The 24,174-nt window shown below is 47.2% G+C and overlaps 1 protein-coding gene across 1 annotated transcript in view; it reads left to right on the plus strand.

The window, feature by feature from the left end:
* The window catches only part of DOCK3 (dedicator of cytokinesis 3), a 394,022-nt gene that overhangs the window by 53,833 nt on the left and 316,015 nt on the right, over positions 1-24,174 (plus strand). Inside the window, exon 4 of the mRNA XM_088459078.1 lies at positions 5,484-5,539. Within this exon, the coding sequence (XP_088315204.1) occupies positions 5,484-5,539 (56 nt within the window). The remainder of the gene's footprint in view (positions 1-5,483; positions 5,540-24,174) is intronic.

The following is a 24,174-nucleotide window of genomic DNA, read 5'->3' on the forward strand; positions in this document are numbered from 1 at the left end:
CTCAGCCAGCATAGAGACACCCACTACTGCTATCTCACATGTGTAATACCTCACAGTCCTGTGTATACATCAGTAACATCAGCCATAGCTCAGCCAGCATAGAGACACCCACTACTGCTTTCTCACTTCCGTAATACCTCACAGTCCTGTGTATACATCTGTAACATCAGCCACAGCACAGCCAGCATAGAGACACCCACTACTGCTATCTCACATCTGTAATACCTCACAGTCCTGTGTATACATCTGTAACATCAGCCACAGCTCAGCCAGCATAGAGACGCCCACTACTGCTATCTCACATCTGTAATACCTCACAGTCCTGTGTATACATCTGTAACATCAGCCACAGCTCAGCCAGCATAGAGACACCCACTACTGCTATCTCACATCTGTAATACCTCACAGTCCTGTGTATACATCAGTAACATCAGCCATAGTACAACCAGCATAGAGACACCCACTACTGCTATCTCACATCTGTAATACCTCACAGTCCTGTGTATACATCAGTAACATCAGCCATAGCTCAGCCAGCATAGAGACACCCACTACTGCTATCTCACATCTGTAATACCTCACAGTCCTGTGTATACATCTGTAACATCAGCCACAGCTCAGCCAGCATAGACACCCACTACTGCTATCTCACATCTGTAATACCTCACAGTCCTGTGTATACATCTGTAACATCAGCCACAGCTCAGCCAGCATAGAGACACCCACTACTGCTATCTCACATCTGTAATACCTCACAGTCCTGTGTATACATCTGTAACATCAGCCACAGCACAGCCAGCATAGAGACACCCACTACTGCTATCTCACATCTGTAATACCTCACAGTCCTGTGTATACATCTGTAACATCAGCCACAGCTCAGCCAGCATAGAGACACCCACTACTGCTATCTCACATCTGTAATACCTCACAGTCCTGTGTATACATCAGTGCCATCAAGGATCATTGGCCCCTCACGCACAATTACAGCAGAAATTGCAAGTCTCGTCGCATGCAGTAAGTACTCAGGCTGCGTATGCCATCGCAGTGACTAATTTATGCACGCCCAAGCAACGGCGTTCAAATGGACAGGCACGCCTACTTATCTCCAACCACTCCTCCGTCACCACCCCAAAACGCTGACATCCTGTCACTCACTCTGCGATGGATTCCTTTCTGCGTGCGTGATCGCAGTACAATCGCCGTGCATGCGCAGTGCGGTGCATCTGCAATGGCTAACAAGCGCTCGATCTGCGTATGTAGTGGTAATTGCGATGGCTGCTGAATCCCGCCCTATGTCCTGTTGTCTCAGTCACTGACCCCTACACTGGATGTTTTAATCATTTCATATTGTTCTGGTTGTCAGGGAATAGCGGTGACCAGGGTCAGGGAGTCCGCCCTCCCACCGCAGGTTCACGTTGCATCACTGCAGCCACCTGTAAAAATTATGTGGCATTATATTATGGATATCTAATGTTAGTGTTGTAAAGGCAATAATAATAATATAATAATAATAATAATAATATAATATAATAATAATAATAATAATAATAATAATATTATAAAAATATAATAATAATAATAATAATATAATATAACAATAATAGTATAATAATAATATAATATAATAATAATAATAATAGTATAATATCATAATAATATAATAATAATAATAATATAATAATAATAATAATAATAGTATAGTAATATAATAATAATATAATAATAATAATAATAATAGTATAATATCATAATAATATAATATAATAATAATAGTATAGTAATATCATAATAATAATAATTATAATAATAATTAATATACTAATAACCTAGTAAATTATACGTCCACCTAAGTGCAGGGCTCCGTGTGGCGGCAGCGTAGTATGGGGAAACTGGCCTGTGCTGTATGGGGCGAGGGGGTAGACACGTGGCTGTGATAGTGACATTTTTGGGGATGGCGGTGTTCTGTGCGCACTGTGTATACACTTGTTATGGCAGTCGGGTACGTTTTACTGTTCAGTGCACAATAAATATTTACTATATATGCATACACATGTATATAGTATGTTCTGTTGTGATGCATTGAGGTGACTCAGTTACTGTCATGGAATTGACAAGAAGAAATTAGATAACAAGTTGTCGGCCCTGGATTTGTGTATAGAAATGATCCCATTGTGCCGCAGTGATATCTATTCCCTAGTGAATCGCAGCGCTGCAAAGCCTTATTATGTAACCGTAGATAAGTTGCAGTGAGGGAAGGTGGGGGCTGGTTATACTAATCATAATATACAGCCAGTCATCCCTGTTACTAAAGTCACCCTGTGTACATCCGGTATGATAGGGCGGCTCTGGCAGATCCTGAATGCCTGGCAGCGTTCATGGTCTGTACTGACACCAGATCGATGGTCTGCAGTGACTGACGCATGGAAAGAACGGACAGGCGTAAAATAAGCCCCCGTGTGTATCTGCCGAGTCTGCAGGTTATCTGCCTGTTATCTCGGCTCAGTCATTCTGTTCAGCAGGTTTTCTGAAGTCGTCTTTAGCTGTGGATAGATTCGCACAGATCCCTCTGCTGCCTCCTGGGATGAGAGGTAGAGATTTGGGGAACGGTGACAGCGAGCGCAGCTGGGGGTGTATGTGATCATCAGCCAGTGGAGAGATATATACATATGTACTGCAAGCAGCTGTGGTACTATAAGCCCCAGCATGCCCTGCAAACCAACTACAGGCTGTCTAAGCCGCTGGGTCTAGAAGCCACTGGCTGGAAAGGCATGCTGCTACTTGTAGTCCCACGGTAGATAGAGCGCTACAAATTGTCTAAGTTTGCAACGCTCTGGTACTTGTATTCCTATCTGGCAGTGCATGCTGGGAAATGTAGTTCCACTGCAGCTAGGGATAGACATTACGTAAAGCATGCAGGCTGTGTTTGGGCCTGTGTTCTGTGGGGCAGACAAGGCAGGCTGGGGCTTGTAGTTTAACAACCGTTGCAGCTACATGCTACCTTAGCTTGCAGAGTATCCCGCCTGATCGTTGTAGCCTCCAGCTGGGATTCCATGCTGGGACTTGTAGTTCCACAATAGCTGGATAGCTTTGGGTTGCCTTGTCCTGCACTGTGATACATAGAGGGTGATAGATGTAAGGGGATAGTTACTGTTAGTGGCTGGTAGTGATAGATAATGGGTGATAGTGATATATAGTGGGTGCTGGGATTTGTGGTGCGTTGCCCGTTGCTCTCCTCTGCTGCACCGTGTAACTAAGTGAGGCCTTAGCAACAAGAGAGAAGTTTTCATACAATGGAGCCTGAGAATAACAGGAAGCGGGGAAAGTAGTAGTGATGGGGAGGGAGGGGGAGATGTGGGAGGGGGACTGTGTACAATGGAAGCATTATATGCAGCTCATAGCTGGTCCTCTCCTCACATCTCCATAGAAACATAGGATGGCTGCCGGCTCCTCTGCAGCGGACAGGTGACCTCCATATAGGGACCAGCCAGTCTGACTGCTACCTGTCTCATTCATGAGGCACAGTGTGTGTGTGCCAGGGCAGAGGGAACCGCCCGCTGCACGTGCCCGGGTCACTACGCCCGGGACAGGGAGAGACCATTCATTCACATAGATGATACTGGTCTGCGCTGTCTGTGATTGGCTGATAGGGAATGTACCCGTACTGTTACATCCAGCCTATGATCTCTGTCATTGTGAGTGATACTAGCCCATAGTGCTCATTACCTGTATAGCACCAATGTGCCCAGCACACACCTAGGTAAGTGGCCACTCTCAGCTCATGCACTGCTTACATGCCATCTTACAGTGCATGTTCGTGCAAGAGGTACGAGGTACGGCCGGTGTGCAGTGATCACCTATGGTGGCCTAACATTATGCCTGTGCGTCCCTATGGCTTTCCCAATAGCACATTGCGTGCATCACCCCCAGATCACATAGAATAGAATCACCGCCTGGGAGTGCGGAGAATCGGAAACTTCTGACCCGGTGTCAGCGACGCGCGTCCTCCAATCACATTACATTGTCTTTACTTTAATTGCTGCACGGTGTAGTCTCATGTATGGCGTATATCATTCCTGAGAGTGAGTGTACCTACCTGTAATATGGCGTATATCATTCCTGAGAGTGAGTTTTTCTACCTGTAATATGGCGTATATCATTCCTGAGAGTGAGTGTACCTACCTGTAATATGGTGTACATCATTCCTGAGAGTGAGTGTACCTACCTGTAATATGGCGTATATCATTCCTGAGAGTGAGTGTACCTACCTGTAATATGGTGTATATCATTCCTGAGAGTGAGTGTACCTACCTGTAATATGGCGTCTATCATTCCTGAGAGTGAGTGTACCTACCTGTAATATGGCGTATATAATTCCTGAGAGTGAGTGTACCTACCTGTAATATGGCGTATATCATTCCTGAGAGTGAGTGTACCTACCTGTAATATGGCGTATATAATTCCTGAGAGTGAGTGTACCTGCCTGTAATATGGCGTATATCATTCCTGAGAGTGAGTGTACCTACCTGTAATATGGCGTATATCATTCCTGAGAGTGAGTGTACCTGCCTGTAATATGGCGTATATCATTCCTGAGAGTGAGTGTACCTACCTGTAATATGGCGTATATCATTCCTGAGAGTGAGTGTACCTACCTGTAATATGGCGTATATCATTCCTGAGAGTGAGTGTACCTACCTGTAATATGGCGTATATCATTCCTGAGAGTGAGTGTACCTACCTGTAATATGGCGTATATCATTCCTGAGAGTGAGTGTACCTGCCTGTAATATGGCGTATATCATTCCTGAGAGTGAGTGTACCTACCTGTAATATGGCGTATATCATTCCTGAGAGTGAGTGTACCTGCCTGTAATATGGCGTATATCATTACTGAGAGGGAGTGTACCTACCTGTAATATGGCGTCTATCATTCCTGAGAGTGAGTGTACCTACCTGTAATATGGCGTATATCATTCCTGAGAGTGAGTGTACCTACCTGTAATATGGCGTATATCATTCCTGAGAGTGAGTGTACCTACCTGTAATATGGCGTATCTCATTCCTGAGAGTGAGTGTACCTAGCTGTAATATGGCGTATATCATTCCTGAGAGTGAGTGTACCTACCTGTAATATGGCGTATCTCATTCCTGAGAGTGAGTGTACCTACCTGTAATATGGCGTATCTCATTCCTGAGAGTGAGTGTACCTACCTGTAATATGGCGTATATCATTCCTGAGAGTGAGAGTACCTACCTGTAATATGGCATACGGTATATCATTCCTGAGAGTGAGTGTACCTACCTGTAATATGGCGTATATCATTCCTGAGAGTGAGTGTACCTACCTGTAATATGGCAGAGCACTGATTGGTCAGGGAGGAAGGTGATGGGGGGCTTGGGAGAGCGGCCACCCACTGGCTGGGGGTAGTATCTTACCGGTGACTGAATATTTCACTGACATGCCCCTCTTCTGTCTGCAGGGAATCTTCCCAACCAATATCATCCACCTGAAAAAGGCCGCCATCAGCAACAGAGGGTGAGTGCAATTATCTTACAATCTGTGTGACTGCAGATACAAGGAAGAGGATTCTGTCCTGATAACGTGATCATTACCCAGTATGTTCTATACCAGTAACGGGCAAACATTGATATGCTATGTGTACATTACCTGCACATTACTCTTCATCTCAGTAATAAATTATAGCAATGCATATAATCAGAGAAAGAGCTATCTCCTACATCCCGCATGTCAGCGATCTGCTCCTACATCCCGGGTGTGAGAGATCAGCTCCTACATCCCGGGTGTCAGAGATCAGCTCCTACATCCCGGGTGTCAGAGATCAGCTCCTACATCCCGGGTGTCAGAGATCAGCTCCTACATCTCGGGTGTCAGAGATCAGCTCCTACATCCCGGGTGTCAGAGATCAGCTCCTACATCCCGGGTGTCAGAGATCAGCTCCTACATCCCGGGTGTCAGAGATCAGCTCCTACATCCCGGGTGTCAGAGATCAGCTCCTACATCCCGGGTGTCAGAGATCAGCTCCTACATCCCGGGTGTCAGAGATCAGCTCCTACATCCCGGGTGTCAGAGATCAGCTCCTACATCCCGGGTGTCAGAGATCAGCTCCTACATCCCGGGTGTCAGAGATCAGCTCCTACATCCCGGGTGTCAGAGATCAGCTCCTACATCCCGGGTGTCAGCGAGCAGCTCCTACATCCCGGGTGTCAGAGATCAGCTCCTACATCCCGGGTGTCAGAGATCAGCTCCTACATCCCGGGTGTGAGAGATCAGCTCATACATCCCGTGTGTCAGAGATCAGCTCATACATCCCGGGTGTCAGAGATCAGCTGAATTGCTAAAAATTCATCAACATTTTTACCCTTGTCAGCTGCGTGTTGCCCGGGTATTTCACATGTGGCACCTAGTGGGTATCACAAACGTTTGGCTGCTTTTCTCTGCAGATGGCACACTTACAGTCTTTGCTGGGAACTATGTTTGTGCCAACTAAAATATTTACTGGGATCCTCATTTCTTTTTGTAATGTATTTAAATGTATACTCTTAGGACAGACATGTTCAGATGATGGATGTACGGAGACAGCTGCTTCGTTTGGTATTCAGACAAACTGCTGAACCGGCAGATAAAAGCTTGGGAGACAATAGATGGATGTGTTATGGGTATGAGGGCCGGGTATCGGGGGATCAGGCCGTGCTTTGTGACAATCTGGGGTACTTGTCCTGCAAAGTTGCACAGAATTCTGAATTTAAAACCGGACAGGATCAGCGCCTCCAGCTTCTGTCCCCCACAGCGGGTCAGCGACATGTAATAAAGTAGCATGAGGTCGGGGTGGGCACCTTGACGTTGGCTGGGCGGCCATACTTATGCGCCAGCGGTAAAATAACACCTGTCTGATTGATAAAGCAGATGCTCTGTATATATAGGACCAATACTAGTGACAATACTAAGGGTGTGTTATCAGAGCTCTGTCTGCAGACTAAATCGTCATTAGTAACAAACTTTGGAAGCAATGACAAATAGAGGGGTCTATTTACTAAGCTTTGGGTGGAGATAAAGTACCAACCAACCAGCTCCTAACTATTATATTGCAAACACAGCCTTTGACATGGCAGTTAGGAGCAGACTGGCTGGGACTTAGTAAATAGACCCCAGAGTCTCTCTCACAAATGGCATCAGCACCATCGGGTGCGTCACCCTCGGAGGATAGCGCCAGTCAGATCTATGATACATAGGGGTCTATGTACTAAGACTTGGAGAGAGATAAAGTACCAACCAGTCAGCTCCTAACTGTCATTTTTCAAACACAGCCTGTAACATGGCAGTTAGGAGCTGATTGGTTAGTACTTTATCTCTCTCCACGGCTTAGTACATCTCCCCCTATACAGAAACCAAATGTTCTCTCTGTTGTAAACAGATATTAAGGGGGATATTTACTAAGTGACAGCTTTTAGAAGAGTGGATGTTGCCCATAGCAACCAATCAGATTCTAGCTATTATCTTCTAGAACAGTGGCTCTTAAACTCGGTCCTCAGAACCCCTCACAGTTCACGTTTGCAGGTCACCCAGCAGGAGCACAGGTGTAGTCATTACTCACTGACACATTTCCCAGGTCACCCAGCAGGTGCACAGGTGTAATCATTACTCACTGACACATTTCCCAGGTCGCCCAGCAGGAGCGCAGGTGTAATCATTACTCACTGACACATTTCCCAGGTCACCCAGCAGGAGCACAGGTGTATTCATTACTCACTGACACATTTCCCAGGTCACCCAGCAGGAGCACAGGTGTATTCATTACTCACTGACACATTTCTCAGGTCACACAGCAGGAGCACAGGTGTACTCATTACTCACTGACACATTTCCCAGGTCACCCAGCAGGAGCACAGGTGTATTCATTACTCACTGACACATTTCTCAGGTCACACAGCAGGAGCACAGGTGTATTCATTACTCACTGACACATTTCCCAGGTCACCCAGCAGGAGCACAGGTGTACTCATTACTCACTGACACATTTCCCAGGTCACCCAGCAGGAGCACAGGTGTATTCATTACTCACTGACACATTTCCCAGGTCACCCAGCAGGAGCACAGGTGTATTCATTACTCACTGACACATTTCTCAGGTCACACAGCAGGAGCACAGGTGTATTCAATACTCACTGACACATTTCTCAGGTCACACAGCAGGAGCACAGGTGTATTCATTACTCACTGACACATTTCCCAGGTCACCCAGCAGGAGCACAGGTGTATTAATTACTCACTGACACATTTCCCAGGTCACCCAGCAGGAGCACAGGTGTATTCATTACTCACTGACACATTTCCCAGGTCACACAGCAGGAGCACAGGTGTAATCATTACTCACTGACACATTTCCCAGGTCACCCAGCAGGAGCACAGGTGTATTAATTACTCACTGACACATTTCCCAGGTCACCCAGCAGGAGCACAGGTGTATTCATTACTCACTGACACATTTCCCAGGTCACACAGCAGGAGCACAGGTGTAATCATTACTCACTGACACATTTCCCAGGTCACCCAGCAGGAGCACAGGTGTATTCATTACTCACTGACACATTTCCCAGGTCACCCAGCAGGAGCACAGGTGTATTCATTACTCACTGACACATTTCCCAGGTCACCCAGCAGGAGCACAGGTGTATTCATTACTCACTGACACATTTCCCAGGTCACACAGCAGGAGCACAGGTGTATTCATTACTCACTGACACATTTCCCAGGTCACCCAGCAGGAGCACAGGTGTATTCCTTACTCACTGACACGTTTCTCAGGTCACCCAGCAGGTGCACAGGTGTATTCATTACTCACTGACACATTTCCCAGGTCATCCAGCAGCAGCACAGGTGTATTCATTACTCACTGACACGTTTCCCAGGTCATCCAGCAGCAGCACAGGTGTATTCATTACTCACTGACATTTCCCAGGTCACCCAGCAGGTGCACAGGTGTAGTCATTACTCACTGACATTTCCCAGGTCACCCAGCAGGTGCACAGGTGTATTCAATACTCACTGACACATTTCCCAGGTCACCCAGCAGGTGCACAGGTGTACTCATTACTCACTGACACACTTCCCAGGTCACCCAGCAGGAGCACAGGTGTACTCATTACTCACTGACACACTTCCCAGGTCACCCAGCAGGAGCACAGGTGTACTCATTACTCACTGACACATTTCCCAGGTCACCCAGCAGGTGCACAGGTGTATTCATTACTCACTGACACATTTCCCAGGTCACCCAGCAGGAGCACAGGTGTAGTCATTACTCACTGACACATTTCCCAGGTCACCCAGCAGGAGCACAGGTGTAATCATTACTCACTGACACATTTCCCAGGTCACCCAGCAGGAGCACAGGTGTAATCATTACTCACTGACACATTTCCCAGGTCACCCAGCAGTTGCACAGGTGTATTCATTACTCACTGACACATTTCCCAGGTCACCCAGCAGGAGCACAGGTGTACTCATTACTCACTGACACATTTCCCAGGTCTCCCAGCAGGTGCACAGGTGTATTCATTACTCACTGACACATTTCCCAGGTCACCCAGCAGGAGCACAGGTGTACTCATTACTCACTGACACATTTCCCAGGTCACCCAGCAGGTACACAGGTGTACTCATTACTCACTGACACGTTTCCCAGGTCACCCAGCAGGTACACAGGTGTATTCATTACTCACTGACACATTTCTCAGGTCACCCAGCAGGTACACAGGTGTACTCATTACTCACTGACACGTTTCCCAGGTCACCCAGCAGGTACACAGGTGTAGTCATTACTCACTGACACATTTCCCAGGTCACCCAGCAGGAGCACAGGTGTAATCATTACTCACTGACACATTTCCCAGGTCACCCAGCAGGAGCACAGGTGTAATCATTACTCACTGACACATTTCCCAGGTCACCCAGCAGTTGCACAGGTGTATTCATTACTCACTGACACATTTCCCAGGTCACCCAGCAGGAGCACAGGTGTACTCATTACTCACTGACACATTTCCCAGGTCTCCCAGCAGGTGCACAGGTGTATTCATTACTCACTGACACATTTCCCAGGTCACCCAGCAGGAGCACAGGTGTACTCATTACTCACTGACACATTTCCCAGGTCACCCAGCAGGTACACAGGTGTACTCATTACTCACTGACACGTTTCCCAGGTCACCCAGCAGGTACACAGGTGTATTCATTACTCACTGACACATTTCTCAGGTCACCCAGCAGGTACACAGGTGTACTCATTACTCACTGACACGTTTCCCAGGTCACCCAGCAGGTACACAGGTGTATTCATTACTCACTGACACATTTCCCGGTCACCCAGCAGGAGCACAGGTGTATTCATTACTCACTGACACATTTCCCAGGTCACCCAGCAGGAGCACAGGTGTATTCATTACTCACTGACACATTTCCCAGGTCACCCAGCAGGAGCACAGGTGTATTCATTACTCACTGACACATTTCCCAGGTCACCCAGCAGGTGCACAGGTGTATTCATTACTCACTGAGATCCACAGGTGCAGCTAATTATTTCACTTGTTATTCTGTGAGGAGACCTGGAAAACATGCACTGTTTGGAGTCCTGAGGACCGAGTTTGAGAACCTGTGTTCTAGAAGGTGCTAGATAAATGTTGTAGAATCTGATTGGTTGCTATGGGCAATATTTCTCACTTTAGTAAATAAACCGCTTAGAGTTTTCCTGATATTACAGCGCTATACGGGACATCCAATCAGTATAGTGTTACAGCAGTTTATATACGGCGTCCGTATGTAAATGAGCTTTACCAGCAACTGAAGCGGTGACTGGCCCGGGCTAAGTCATGAATACTACAGGGCGATATGTAACTAATATTTATTTCAGAAAAAAAAAAAACGTTCTTCTCAGAGGAAATGGCATAAGTAGAACATTTAGGGCAGCTACTGTAAACCGTAAAGGGGAATAAGCGTCCAGACCAGAAGCACGGGCGCAGAAGACGCTTCCCATGGCCCTGGCTGCAGATGGGAACGGGCCACCCTGGATTTGGCTGTCTATTAGTGGGAACACTTTGTGCTGACATCTCTGTGATGTAGACATAAGATAAGTAACAGGATGTAAATGTGGGGACAAGAGAACTGAACATCTTTCCGCCAGCGCTAATCAGCACTTTAACCACACGCAGCGACACATGAGAAGGCACCCGGCCGTGTCTGCAACAGACCCCGAAATGAGCCCCACATTCCTGCTGAACCCTGCGCCCGTCCCGGGGAGTCCACGCTCAGATCTTTGTCTGAATAATTGGCGGAGAAGAGTGGCCAGGCCGGGGTTAAGTCTGATTGTTGTCCCCTTAGGAAAGGATTAGCAGAACAGATGTTAGGAAGGACGACTGATTGACAAATCTCCCCATCTCAACATGTTCTCATGTGAGGAAGAACGGGATCCTGAGAGGGTTCATGTAAGTCGATACAGACTGCGACATTATGGAACCCTGCAGGGTTGGGGCGAGCCGCCACTGAGCGCGGCCGTGCCGGTAATCAGTCTGACAGCATTCTGCCCGCAGAGAGCAGGGACGGGGAGGGGGGAGGAGGGAATGTCTAGGATCTGCGCAGCACGGAGAGGTGTTATTAATGTCTCATATATTAGTTAATAGCCAGGGACTGGCCTGGACAGAAGTATATAAGTGTAACTTGTCCTTTTCCAGTGGGACCTGCTGATATTTTTTATTCTCTTCAATAAGGTGAAGCCATCACTCCCCTGGCGCAGGACATTTATAAAAAATTAATTCTCCCATTCCGCATTTATTACATTGTGGCGCTGTATTATGCATTTTTCATGAGCTTCGCGCCTTACCAGCCTGGTGCAGCCGCCGACTGCGCTTTACTTACACCTTCACTCAGTGTATCCTCCGGGTGATAAATAGGAGAGGCCGCTGTATAACGGAGCACAGGCATCCTATAGGGAGCTGGCAGTTTATCCAAAGTGATTGCAGGTGTCTGAGTTGCTGGTGGGGAGCGAGCAATCATTGTGGGTAATAATGTTGTAGCTAGCCACTAGCTTGCTGAGCCTTGTGCTCAGACATCCGGATTCCCTTTGGCAGGTCACTTTCTGTGAGTACATACGTCACTGCATCCTTTTCTACCTTCCCCAGGTAGCGCCGTGTCAGGTGTGCGCTGTATGTTTGCAGAGCATTTATATAGCACATTGCGCTGCAGTACAGGTTCTCCCGATATTACAGAACACACGTTATTTTACCGTTGTCTAAGCGTTGCTCAGGACTGACACGTTACTTGCAGAGTGGTCTCCAATTGCCCCTCAAATTACAGGCGGAAAAAAAAGCTGCGGTTTTGACTGTACGCAAAGCGGCAACTATCCAGTCGGTGAATGCAGTATGCGCTCCAGGTTTATGCCAGGCGTATCTATGTCACACTTACGCCCCCCTTGTGCAACAAACACATCCATTGTTAAACTTCTAATACATCTCTGTAATACGGACGTATGACAAGGGAACTACAGGTTCATTTGCCGGTAATCTACGCAGTGTCTGAGCCGCACTGCGCGTGCGTCAACTTTCATTTTAGTTGTTTCTCACAGTGAGGCTTTATTCGCAATGTGATTGACAGGCAGGGACCGTTTGTGAGTTTGCGACTGAAACGTAAGCGTGGCACGACTGTTTTCGGGACATGTCTCAGCCTACAACTGTGATCCCGTACGCAGTAAAAATGGTTCCAGCGTCTCCGTTCCTGTAGCCATTCTGCGCTACCATAGTGTTACTCAGAAGGACGATTATCAACTGATCAGCGACCGATGCTGCTCGGATTTGCAAAGCTGCCGGATACAAATACCAGCCGCTGCATCATTTGCATATATTCGCTCAGCGGCTGCATACAAATCCGTAACTGCAGCGGCATTGGCGCACATTATCAAGCCCATAATACGGGCTTCTCAGCTGGACATTGATTGCTTTCAGTTGTGTGAATACGTCCTTACTGTACTCTGCCAACGCTCCCGTCCCACCGATTCAGGCACTAGCAGACGTAGGTGGCAGATGCACGCAAATTGCATAGGTGTGTACAGTAAGTGTGCGCCCTCGTGTCTAGGCACAGAGCAGAGTCACATAATATACACTACACCCTGCACTAGGCCTTTTGCCAGCGAGCGGCCGGATATTTAAATGAAGTGCTCGCAACTGCGTCGTGTAAGGACGCCCGCTATGTATTAGTGAGCTACGGCAAAGTGCGCTCGCAAGTGTCTAAAGACGCCCCCTTGCCACTCGCAATACACGTCATCTCCGGGAAATGTAGGATTAATCGGGACCATCGAGAGCCATCGGAGCTGCTCGCAGCCCTTGAGGTTGCCTTAACCCACCGCAAGCACTGCGATCAGCGCTGGCTGAAATACATTCAGGTGACGTGCAAAATGCCGCTACTTTGCTAATTATGCACATCCGCTCCCCCGTTCACAAGCACCTTCCCGTTACCTCCCGCAAACGGCGCTATCTGTCACTCAAGGCAGCGACCTGATAGTGGCTTATGAGCAACCAAAACCAGATTGCAACGACTGTTTTGTGCACGCGCCCTGTGAATTATACGCATGCGCAGATGGGTGAAAATCGTTCAGAGCGAGCGAGCGAGCGGCACCTTAGCGACCGAGTCTGAATCAGGTCCATAGTGTAGAGAGCTTAATATCCAATATTACATAAATGATTAAATTAGAGTATATCTTGGGGCAGCACAGACGGTGTAATTATTAGCGTTACTGCCTCACAGCACTGAGGTTGTGGGTTCAATTCCCACCACAACCCTAACTGTGTGGAGTTTGTATATTCTCCCTGTGCTTGCGTGGGTTTCCTCCGGGTACTCCGGTTTCCTCCCACACTCCAAAAATATACTGGTAGGTTAATTGGCTCCCAACACAAATTAACCCTAGTGTACATGTGTGTGAGCATGTGATAGGGAACATAGGGCCTGATTCAGAGCCACTCGTAAGCGGCCGCTCGTTCGCTCCGAGCGATGTTCGCACAACTGCGCATGCGTATGGGTTGTAATGCGCATGCGCCAACCAGTCAGTGCGGTCGGAAATCGAGCGCTCGCCAAATAGCGAATGCCTGCTAATTTGAGTGACAGAATGAGGCGTTTGTGGGTGGTAACAGGGGAAGGTGCTTGAAAACGGGGAGTGGTGATCCAAACGCAGGCGTGCCAAACGGTCAAAAGGGGCGTTTTAAAGGTGTGCATAATTAACAGAGCAGCGTCACCGACCACGTCACTTGGTTGTCTCTTAGCCTGAACCTCGCATGATTGCGGTAGGAAAATCCTACCTAGTGGAGATGACGTAGGATGCAAGCGGCCAGGGGGCGTCTTTACAAAATAGCGAGTGCATGTTTCGTTCGCTCTGCTTGCTCAGACATAGAGGCGTCAACAGACCGCAAAGAGCGAGCGCTCAATTTAAATAGCCGGCCCCTTTTTCTAAACGAGCGAGCGCAAATAGCGTCCGGCTCTGAATCAGGCCCATAGAGTGTAAGCTCCACTGGGGCAGGGACTGATGTGAATGGCTAAATATTCTCTGTAAAGCGCTGCGGAATATGTGTACGCTATATAAATAACTGGTAATAATAATAATAATAAATAATATATCTTGCTCTGTGACGTATTAGAGAAGCCTCCAGCAAAAACTGCAACCACAACATGGGTCTGATGCTCTGATATAACATCACTAAAGGTGCCTATCCACTAGCAGACTGTACGATTGCGAGATTGCTATCGTGCAGTCGTTTGACAGTCTGTGCTGTCCCTACACTGAACGAGCAGTTGTTCAGTGCAGACACCCTCCCTCATCCCCGAACATGGCCAATCTGTCATCATCGGCACATTGACCGGCATGTCCGAGCGATGATAGATGTCAAAAACGACCAGCGGGAGCGCGCATCGCTGGTCTTTGTTGACATTTGCATGCCCGATTAACGAGCGATTGAACGATAACGATGTCGTTATCGTTCAATCGCTCTGTTTAATCAGGTAGTGGATGTGCGTCTTAATGCATATTAAACCAATAGGAAACAATGGTTTCCATTTTCAGCCCCGTGTTCTTGTCTTGTACGAGCGTTACAGTCCGTGGCGGTTCCAGAGGTGAGGCTGCAGCCCACTTCAAAATGCAAATAGGGGAACCGCACCAACTGCCAGTGAGTCCTGGCCGGCGATGTTTGGAAGGATAGTTGGTGTGGTTCCCCTATTTGCATTTTGGACTGTGCTGTAGCTTCACCTCTGGAGCCGCCACTGGTTACAATTGTCCCCAGTATGAGTGAGATTGTCCCCAGTATGAGTGAGATTGTCCCCAGTATGAGTGAGATTGTCCCCAGTGGGGCTGACTTCCGATGAACTCCTGACTGGCAGGAAGAAAAACCGATGAAAATAGTAAATTAAATCAAAATGTCACAGTTCTCATTAAATGTAATTTTTTTTTTTAACTTGTCCTCTTTAAAATAAAATGTATCATTAACCCTCCACCTTCCTGAGCAGCAGCAGCCGGAATAGTAAGAGCCCAAATATCGCTTGAAGCCAGCGTCTTACATTACATTGCACTGACAGACCAGACCTGACATGGGAAGGTTCACCCATCATATCAAATACGGACGCATCTACCAAATACACTTCTGTGAGAGAAGCTCTAACATCTGCTATGTATATAGACAAACCATAGACAATAAGGTCTCCCCTGCCTCCTCAGTGCACGCACAATGGAAGTCTGGGCGTCTGACCCCAGCAGCCAACAGTCCCTGTGAGGGAGACAGACGGGACAGACCTGGAAAAGGAAGACCGGCCGCCACAATAAGCACGGGGGGAGGGGTACGGGACGAAGTGACGGAACACAGCACTCATCAAGGAACGCCTCAGATCCACCCATCTCTCCCCATTACAATACGCTACATTTCAGTCGCCAGTGAGAACCCGTGCCCTTCCCTGTAACAAAGAGGCGCATGGCAGACTTTTCCTCCATCTTTTATCTATGCCGGGTGGCGACGTGGCGCAAGAGTCCCAGCCTATGCGAGCTCTCTCTGAGCACCAGGTGTGCTCTCTATGGCATTGCGTCCTTATGTGTACCGAGCCTTGCTTGCTATGCGACCCTCTGCCAGTGCCCTCACTCCTGCTCGTTTCCCGTTCCTGTATCCTTATCTGTGACCCTGACCTTGTACCCGTTTATCGTTTCCGAACCAATGCCGTTGACCCTGACCTTTGGCTACGTCTGGCTATTCTGTAGGGTCAAGTCTCTGTTCCTCGCTATTTACCGCACCTCCATGTCCCAGCTAGTTACTTTAAGGGAGCAGTTATAGGGCAGAGACCTACTGATTGGTTGCTATGGCAACATCTCCACTTCTGAAAACCTGCACTTTAGTAAATATGCCCCTGGGAGAGGTAGAATTTGGGGCAGGCGGCCAGATTCCTACTTGATGCACACAGCAGTCTATATAGAATCACAGAAGACCTTCAGCAAGGACATGTCACCTACACACGTGGAGCCATGAAGCTATGTCAGATGTGTTCCACCATACTGGCCAGGCCGAGCCTCCATGACGTGACGCCTGCTCTGACTCCGTTCTCAGTTGCCGGCATTGCGTGCAGGCGACGCGTTATCTCGGCACCACTTAGCAGCACATCAGAGTTTTACTAGAATATAGGTCAGGAAAACAACAACATAACGAGAGATCAACTTAGGAATCCGTAAACAGACGCGGATACGGCTCATTAGTCAGAGGTGCGGCTGAAGTGGAGCCATTGGGACCTGAAGATCGTTACTCCAGCTCGCAGATAATGGCGGGAGCCCGTCAGTGCCGTACGCACTAGCCAGCAGCAGGTGGGCTCTGTATAAGGATATTCTATATTTCCTGCGCTGTTATCTTAACACATATAGGGGCCAATCCGAGTTGAATGCAAGTTGGACGTATTTACGCCTACATTGTGTGCACGGGGGAAAATGCGCATCTGCGCCCGTATGCAGAGTTGTCGTCACTTGTGCAGCCGCACTGCCCCTATCCATATGCTTAGTGTCGTAGCCGTTATGGTGATCACAGCGCACTAGCACCAGCCGTGTCCTCGGTGCTGGGATCACATCGCTCTCTGGTTACACTAAACTCCGCTTTCTGTCAATGGACCCCCTCTACACGCCCTCACTTAGCCTATACACCCCCTGTACCACCCCGTTATGCCCCTTCTGCCGCATGTGGAGATGACAGCAGCGGTCGCAGGAGCTCTCTCATTAGCGGTGACGGGAATATGCACCTGCTAATCTCAGCCTTCTCTGTGTGCGGGACGGTGCGATGGGGTGTACGAGCGGTGAGACTCCCACTTTCAGGCCACGTGGTCTGTGCGCTTGTGATGGAGATTGTAAACACACCAACATCAGCACAACATCGGCTCGACATTTGCAGTAGCCCAGGGTCTACTCTATCTACTCTCCTCTAAGCAAACTAAATATGGCCTCTGAGGTGTTAGCTATGCATTTGGGATCACAGCACGCCCTTGACAATCCCATAACAATACTTTGCCATCACTTTAGTAGTGATCATTCTAGCACCCTGTACCTGTCACAGCCCGTGCAGTTCCTCTTTCCTGGCTGGGGTGTCACTCTCTGTTCTGGTGCTTCTAGCACACTCGGGTGTGTTTCTCTGCTGAGCGTGCTAGAAGCACCAGAGCAGAGAGCGACACCCCTGGCAGGAAAGAGGAGCTGCACGGGCTGTGACAGGTGCAGGGTGCTAGAATGAACACTACTTTAGGTCACCTGCCAGTCTCTGCCCTGAAACGCCTAGGGATTCGTCCATCTCTGTACCAGGCCCTGAGTGGCGCGTGACTGGATCACCCAGAGAAGCTGCAATGCATGCGCACAGCTCTGCGTCAGCCCTATGAGACCAATGTGATGATAATCTGCAGTGCGGCACAACCCCCCCTCCTTCCCCCAATAGTTTACCCACTGTAACCGACATTTCCATACAGTCACCAGGACAATTTACTGGTTTGCGGGCGTATGTACCTGTTCTACACGACGGGTCACCCCCTGACATCACCGCTGGGTCGTGATGTAGTAACATGGGCCGAAGCCACCGACTGATCGGCTGTCGTGTTTTAATAACAATAATCATCTTCATTCGTGGACAGCTGGAAAGTAATTAAAATTAAATGTTTTATTAACTCAAAGCTGCAGAGCGTTCTGCGGCCGATCTCAGAGCTCTGCATGGATTCTCTATAGGTCCAGGCTGAAGAAGGAATGGAGAGGGATGGTCTATGATAGGGAAAGCGAACCCCACTCTCCCACAGTGGCCCCATTGTAGACGGAGGGGTCTTGTATCCACTGTGATACGGGAAGATGTCTAATGCTTTATAAGTGCAGCCACATCTGATTGGCTTGTGGGATGGAGTGCGGTGTGTATAGAGTGATCTAAAGTGTCATTTTATATACATACAGGTGTGTCCTCATACATCTAGCCTCAATACCCCATGCAGTGCGACTTCCCTGGCCTCCAGGTCCTTTGCTACTCTGCTAGCGCTGGACGTCTGTTTTTTTTTTGTTGAAAATGCATCTGTGACTGGGATGTACCAGCAGTGTCCTGTGTAATGTGATATGTGACACCTGTATATCTGTGTGCTCCTGAGTCTGTATATGGGAGACTGCGCTGTATAATGTGATATGTGACACCTGTATATCTGTGTGCTCCTGAGTCTGTATATAGGAGACTGTGCTGAGTAATGTGATATGTGACACCTGTATATCTGTGTGCTCCTGAGTCTGTATATAGGAGACTGTGCTGAGTAATGTGATATGTGACACCTGTATATCTGTGTGCTCCTGAGTCTGTATATGGGAGACTGCGCTGAGTAATGTGATATGTGACACCTGTATATCTGTGTGCTCCTGAGTCTGTATATAGGAGACTGTGCTGAGTAATGTGATATGTGACACCTGTATATCTGTGTGCTCCTGAGTCTGTATATGGGAGACTGCGCTGAGTAATGTGATATGTGACACTTGTATATCTGTGTGCTCCTGAGTCTGTATATGGGAGACTGCGCTGTGTAATGTGATATGTGACACCTGTATATCTGTGTGCTCCTGAGTCTGTATATGGGAGACTGCGCTGAGTAATGTGATATGTGACACCTGTATATCTGTGTGCTCCTGAGTCTGTATATAGGAGACTGTGCTGAGTAATGTGATATGTGACACCTGTATATCTGTGTGCTCCTGAGTCTGTATATGGGAGACTGTGCAGTGTAATGTGATATGTGACACCTGTATGTCTGTATACTCCTGAGTCTGTATATAGGAGACTGCGCTGAGTAATGTGATATGTGACACCTGTATATCTGTGTGCTCCTGAGTCTGTATATGGGAGACTGCGCTGAGTAATGTGATATGTGACACCTGTATATCTGTGTGCTCCTGAGTCTGTATATGGGAGACTGCGCTGAGTAATGTGACACCTGTATATCTGTGTGCTCCTGAGTCTGTATATGGGAGACTGCGCTGAGTAATGTGATATGTGACACCTGTATATCTGTGTGCTCCTGTGTCTGTATATGGGAGACTGTGCTGTGTAATGTGATATGTGACACCTGTATATCTGTGTGCTCCTGAGTCTGTATATGGGAGACGGCACTGAGTAATGTGATATGTGACACCTGTATATCTGTGTGCTCCTGAGTCTGTATATGGGAGACTGCGCTGAGTAATGTGATATGTGACACCTGTATATCTGTGTGCTCCTGAGTCTGTATATAGGAGACTGCGCTGAGTAATGTGATATGTGACACCTGTATATCTGTGTGCTCCTGAGTCTGTATATGGGAGACTGCGCTGAGTAATGTGATATGTGACACCTGTATATCTGTGTGCTCCTGAGTCTGTATATAGGAGATTGCGCTGAGTAATGTGATATGTGACACCTGTATATCTGTGTGCCCCATAGTCTGTATATAGGAGACTGCGCTGTGTAATGTGATATGTGACACCTGTATATCTGTGTGCTCCTGAGTCTGTATATAGGAGACTGCGCTGAGTAATGTGATATGTGACACCTGTATATCTGTGTGCTCCTGAGTCTGTATATAGGAGACTGCGCTGAGTAATGTGATATGTGACACCTGTATATCTGTGTGCTCCTGAGTCTGTATATGGGAGACTGCGCTGCATAATGTGATATGTGACACCTGTATATCTGTGTGCTCCTGAGTCTGTATATGGGAGACTGCGCTGAGTAATGTGATATGTGACACCTGTATATCTGTGTGCTCCTGAGTCTGTATATAGGAGATTGCGCTGAGTAATGTGATATGTGACACCTGTATATCTGTGTGCTCCTGAGTCTGTATATAGGAGACTGCGCTGAGTATTGTGATATGTGACACCTGTATATCTGTGTGCTCCTGAGTCTGTATATGGGAGACTGCGCTGAGTAATGTGATATGTGACACCTGTATATCTGTATGCTCCTCAGTCTGTATAAAGGAGACTGCGCTGAGTAATGTGATATGTGACACCTGTATATCTGTGTGCTCCTGAGTCTGTATATGGGAGACTGCGCTGTATATCTGTGTGCCCCTGAGTCTGTATATGGAGACTGTGCTGAGTAATGTGATATGTGACACCTGTATATCTGTGTGCTCCTGAGTCTGTATATGGGAGACTGTGCAGTGTAATGTGATATGTGACACCTGTATATCTGTGTGCTCTTGAGTCTGTATATGGGAGACTGTGCTGTGTAATGTGATATGTGACACCTGTATATCTGTGTGCTCCTGAGTCTGTATATGGGAGACTGCGCTGAGTAATGTGATATGTGACACCTGTATATCTGTGTGCTCCTGAGTCTGTATATAGGAGACTGCGCTGAGTAATGTGATATATGACACCTGTATATCTGTGTGCTCCTGAGTCTGTATATAGGAGACTGCGCTGAGTAATATGATATGTGACACCTGTATATCTGTGTGCTCCTGAGTCTGTATATGGGAGACTGCGCTGTGTAATGTGATATGTGACATCTGTATATCTGTATATGTGTGCTCCTGAGTCTGTATATGGGAGACTGCGCTGAGTAATGTGATAGGTGACACCTGTATAACTGTGTGCTCCTGAGTCTGTATATGGGAGACTGCGCTGAGTAATGTGATATGTGACACCTGTATATCTGTGTGCACCTGAGTCTGTATATGGGAGACTGTACTGAGTAATGTGATATGTGACACCTGTATATCTGTGTGCACCTGAGTCTGTATATGGGAGACTGTGCTGAGTAATGTGATGTGTGACACCTGTATATCTGTGTGCCCCTGAGTCTGTATATGGGACACTGTGCTAAGTAATGTGATATGTGACACCTGTATATCTGTGTGCTCCTCAGTCTGTATATAGGAGACTGCGCTGAGTATTGTGATATGTGACACCTGTATATGGGAGACTGTGCTGAGTTATGTGATACGTGACACCTGTATATCTGTGTGCTCCTGAGTCTGTATATGGGACATTGCGCGGAGTAATGTGATATGTGACACCTGTATATCTGTGTGCTCCTGAGTCTGTATATCGGAGACTGCGCTGAGTAATGTGATATGTGACACCTGTATATCTGTGTGCTCTTGAGTCTGTATATGGAGACTGTGCTGAGTAATGTGACACCTGTATATCTGTGTGCTCCTGAATCTGTATATGGGAGACTACGCTGAGTAATGTGATATGTGACACCTGTATATCTGTGTGCTCCTGAGTCTATATATGGGAGACTGCGCTGAGTAATGTGATATGTGACACCTGTATATCTGTGTGCTTCTGAGTCTGTATATGGGAGACTGCGCTGAGTAATGTGATATGTGACACCTGTATATCTGTGTGCTCCTGAGACACTATATGGGAGACTGCGCTGAGTAATGTGATATGTGACACCTGTATATCTGTGTGCTCCTGAGTCTGTATATGGAGACTGCACTGAGTAATGTGATATGTGACACCTGTATATCTGTGTGCTTCTGAGTCTGTATATGGGAGACTGTGCTGAGTAATGTGATATGTGACACCTGTATATCTGTGTGCTCCTGAGTCTGTATATGGGAGACTGCGCTGAGTAATGTGATATGTGACACCTGTATATCTGTGTGCTCCTGAGTCTGTATATAGGAGACTGCGCTGAGTAATGTGATATGTGACACCTGTATGTCTGTATACTCCTGAGTCTGTATATAGGAGACTGCGCTGAGTAATGTGATATGTGACACCTGTATATCTGTGTGCACCTGAGTCTGTATATTCGAGACTGTGCTGAGTAATGTGATATGTGACACCTGTATACCTGTGTGCACCTGAGTCTGTATATGGGAGACTGCGCTGAGTAATGTGATATGTGACACCTGTATGTCTGTATACTCCTGAGTCTGTATATAGGAGACTGCGCTGAGTATTGTGATATGTGACACCTGTATATGGGACATTGCGCGGAGTAATGTGATATGTGACACCTGTATATCTGTGTGCTCCTTAGTCTGTATATGGGAGACTGTGCTGAGTAATGTGATATGTGACACCTGTATATCTGTGTGCTCTTGAGTCTGTATATGGAGACTGTGCTGAGTAATGTGACACCTGTATATCTGTGTGCTCCTGAATCTGTATATGGGAGACTGCGCTGCGTAATGTGATATGTGACACCTGTATATCTGTGTGCTCTTGAGTCTGTATATGGAGACTGTGCTGAGTAATGTGATAGGTTACACCTGTATATCTGTGTGCTCCTGAGTCTGTATATGGGAGACTGCGCTGAGTAATGTGATATGTGACACCTGTATATCTGTGTGCTTCTGAGTCTGTATATGGGAGACTACGCTGAGTAATGTGATATGTGACACCTGTATATCTGTGTGCTCTTGAGTCTGTATATGGAGACTGTGCTGAGTAATGTGACACCTGTATATCTGTGTGCACCTGAGTCTGTATATGGGAGACTGTGCTGAGTAATGTGATGTGTGACACCTGTATATCTGTGTGCCCCTGAGTCTATATGGGAGACTGCGCTGAGTAATGTGATATGTGACACCTGTATATCTGTTTGCTCCTGAGTCTGTATATGGAGACTGTGCTGAGTAATGTGATATGTGACACCTGTATATCTGTGTGCACCTGAGTCTGTATATAGGAGACTGCGCTGTGTAATGTGATATGTGACACCTGTATATCTGTGTGCTCCTGAGTCTGTATACAGGAGACTGCGCTGAGTAATGTGATATATGACACCTGTATATCTGTGTGCTCCTGAGTCTGTATATGGGAGACTGCACTGAGTAATGTGATATGTGACACCTGTATATCTGTGTGCTCCTGAGTCTGTATATGGGAGACTGCGCTGAGTAATGTGATATGTGACACCTGTATATCTGTGTGCTCCTGAGACTGTATATGGGAGACTGCGCTGAGTAATGTGATATGTGACACCTGTATATCTGAGTAACGTGATATGTGACACCTGTATATCTGTGTGCTCCTGAGTCTGTATATGGGAGACTGTGCTGTGTAATGTGATATGTGACACCTGTATTTCTGTGTGCTCCTGAGTCTGTATATGGGAGACTGCGCTGAGTAATGTCATTTGTGACAACTGTATATCTGTGTGCACCTGAGTCTGTATATGGGAGACTGTGCTGAGTAATGAGATATGTGACACCTGTATATCTGTGTGCTCCTGAGTCTGTATATGGGAGACTGCGCTGAGTAATGTGATATGTGACACCTGTATATCTGTGTGCTCCTGAGTCTGTATATGGGAGACTGCGCTGAGTAATGTGATATGTGACACCTGTATATCTGTGTGCTCCTGAGTCTGTATATAGGAGACTGCGCTGAGTAATGTGATATGTGACACCTGTATGTCTGTATACTCCTGAGTCTGTATATAGGAGACTGCGCTGAGTAATGTGATATGTGACACCTGTATATCTGTGTGCACCTGAGTCTGTATATGGGAGACTGTGCTGAGTAATGTGATATGTGACACCTGTATATCTGTGTGCACCTGAGTCTGTATATGGGAGACTGTGCTGAGTAATGTGATATGTGACACCTGTATATCTGTGTGCTCCTCAGTCTGTATATAGGAGAC

The sequence above is a fragment of the Taudactylus pleione genome, unplaced genomic scaffold (genome assembly GCF_031769625.1).
Source record: "Taudactylus pleione unplaced genomic scaffold, aTauple2 ptg000893l, whole genome shotgun sequence".
Classification (NCBI taxonomy): domain Eukaryota; kingdom Metazoa; phylum Chordata; class Amphibia; order Anura; family Myobatrachidae; genus Taudactylus; species Taudactylus pleione.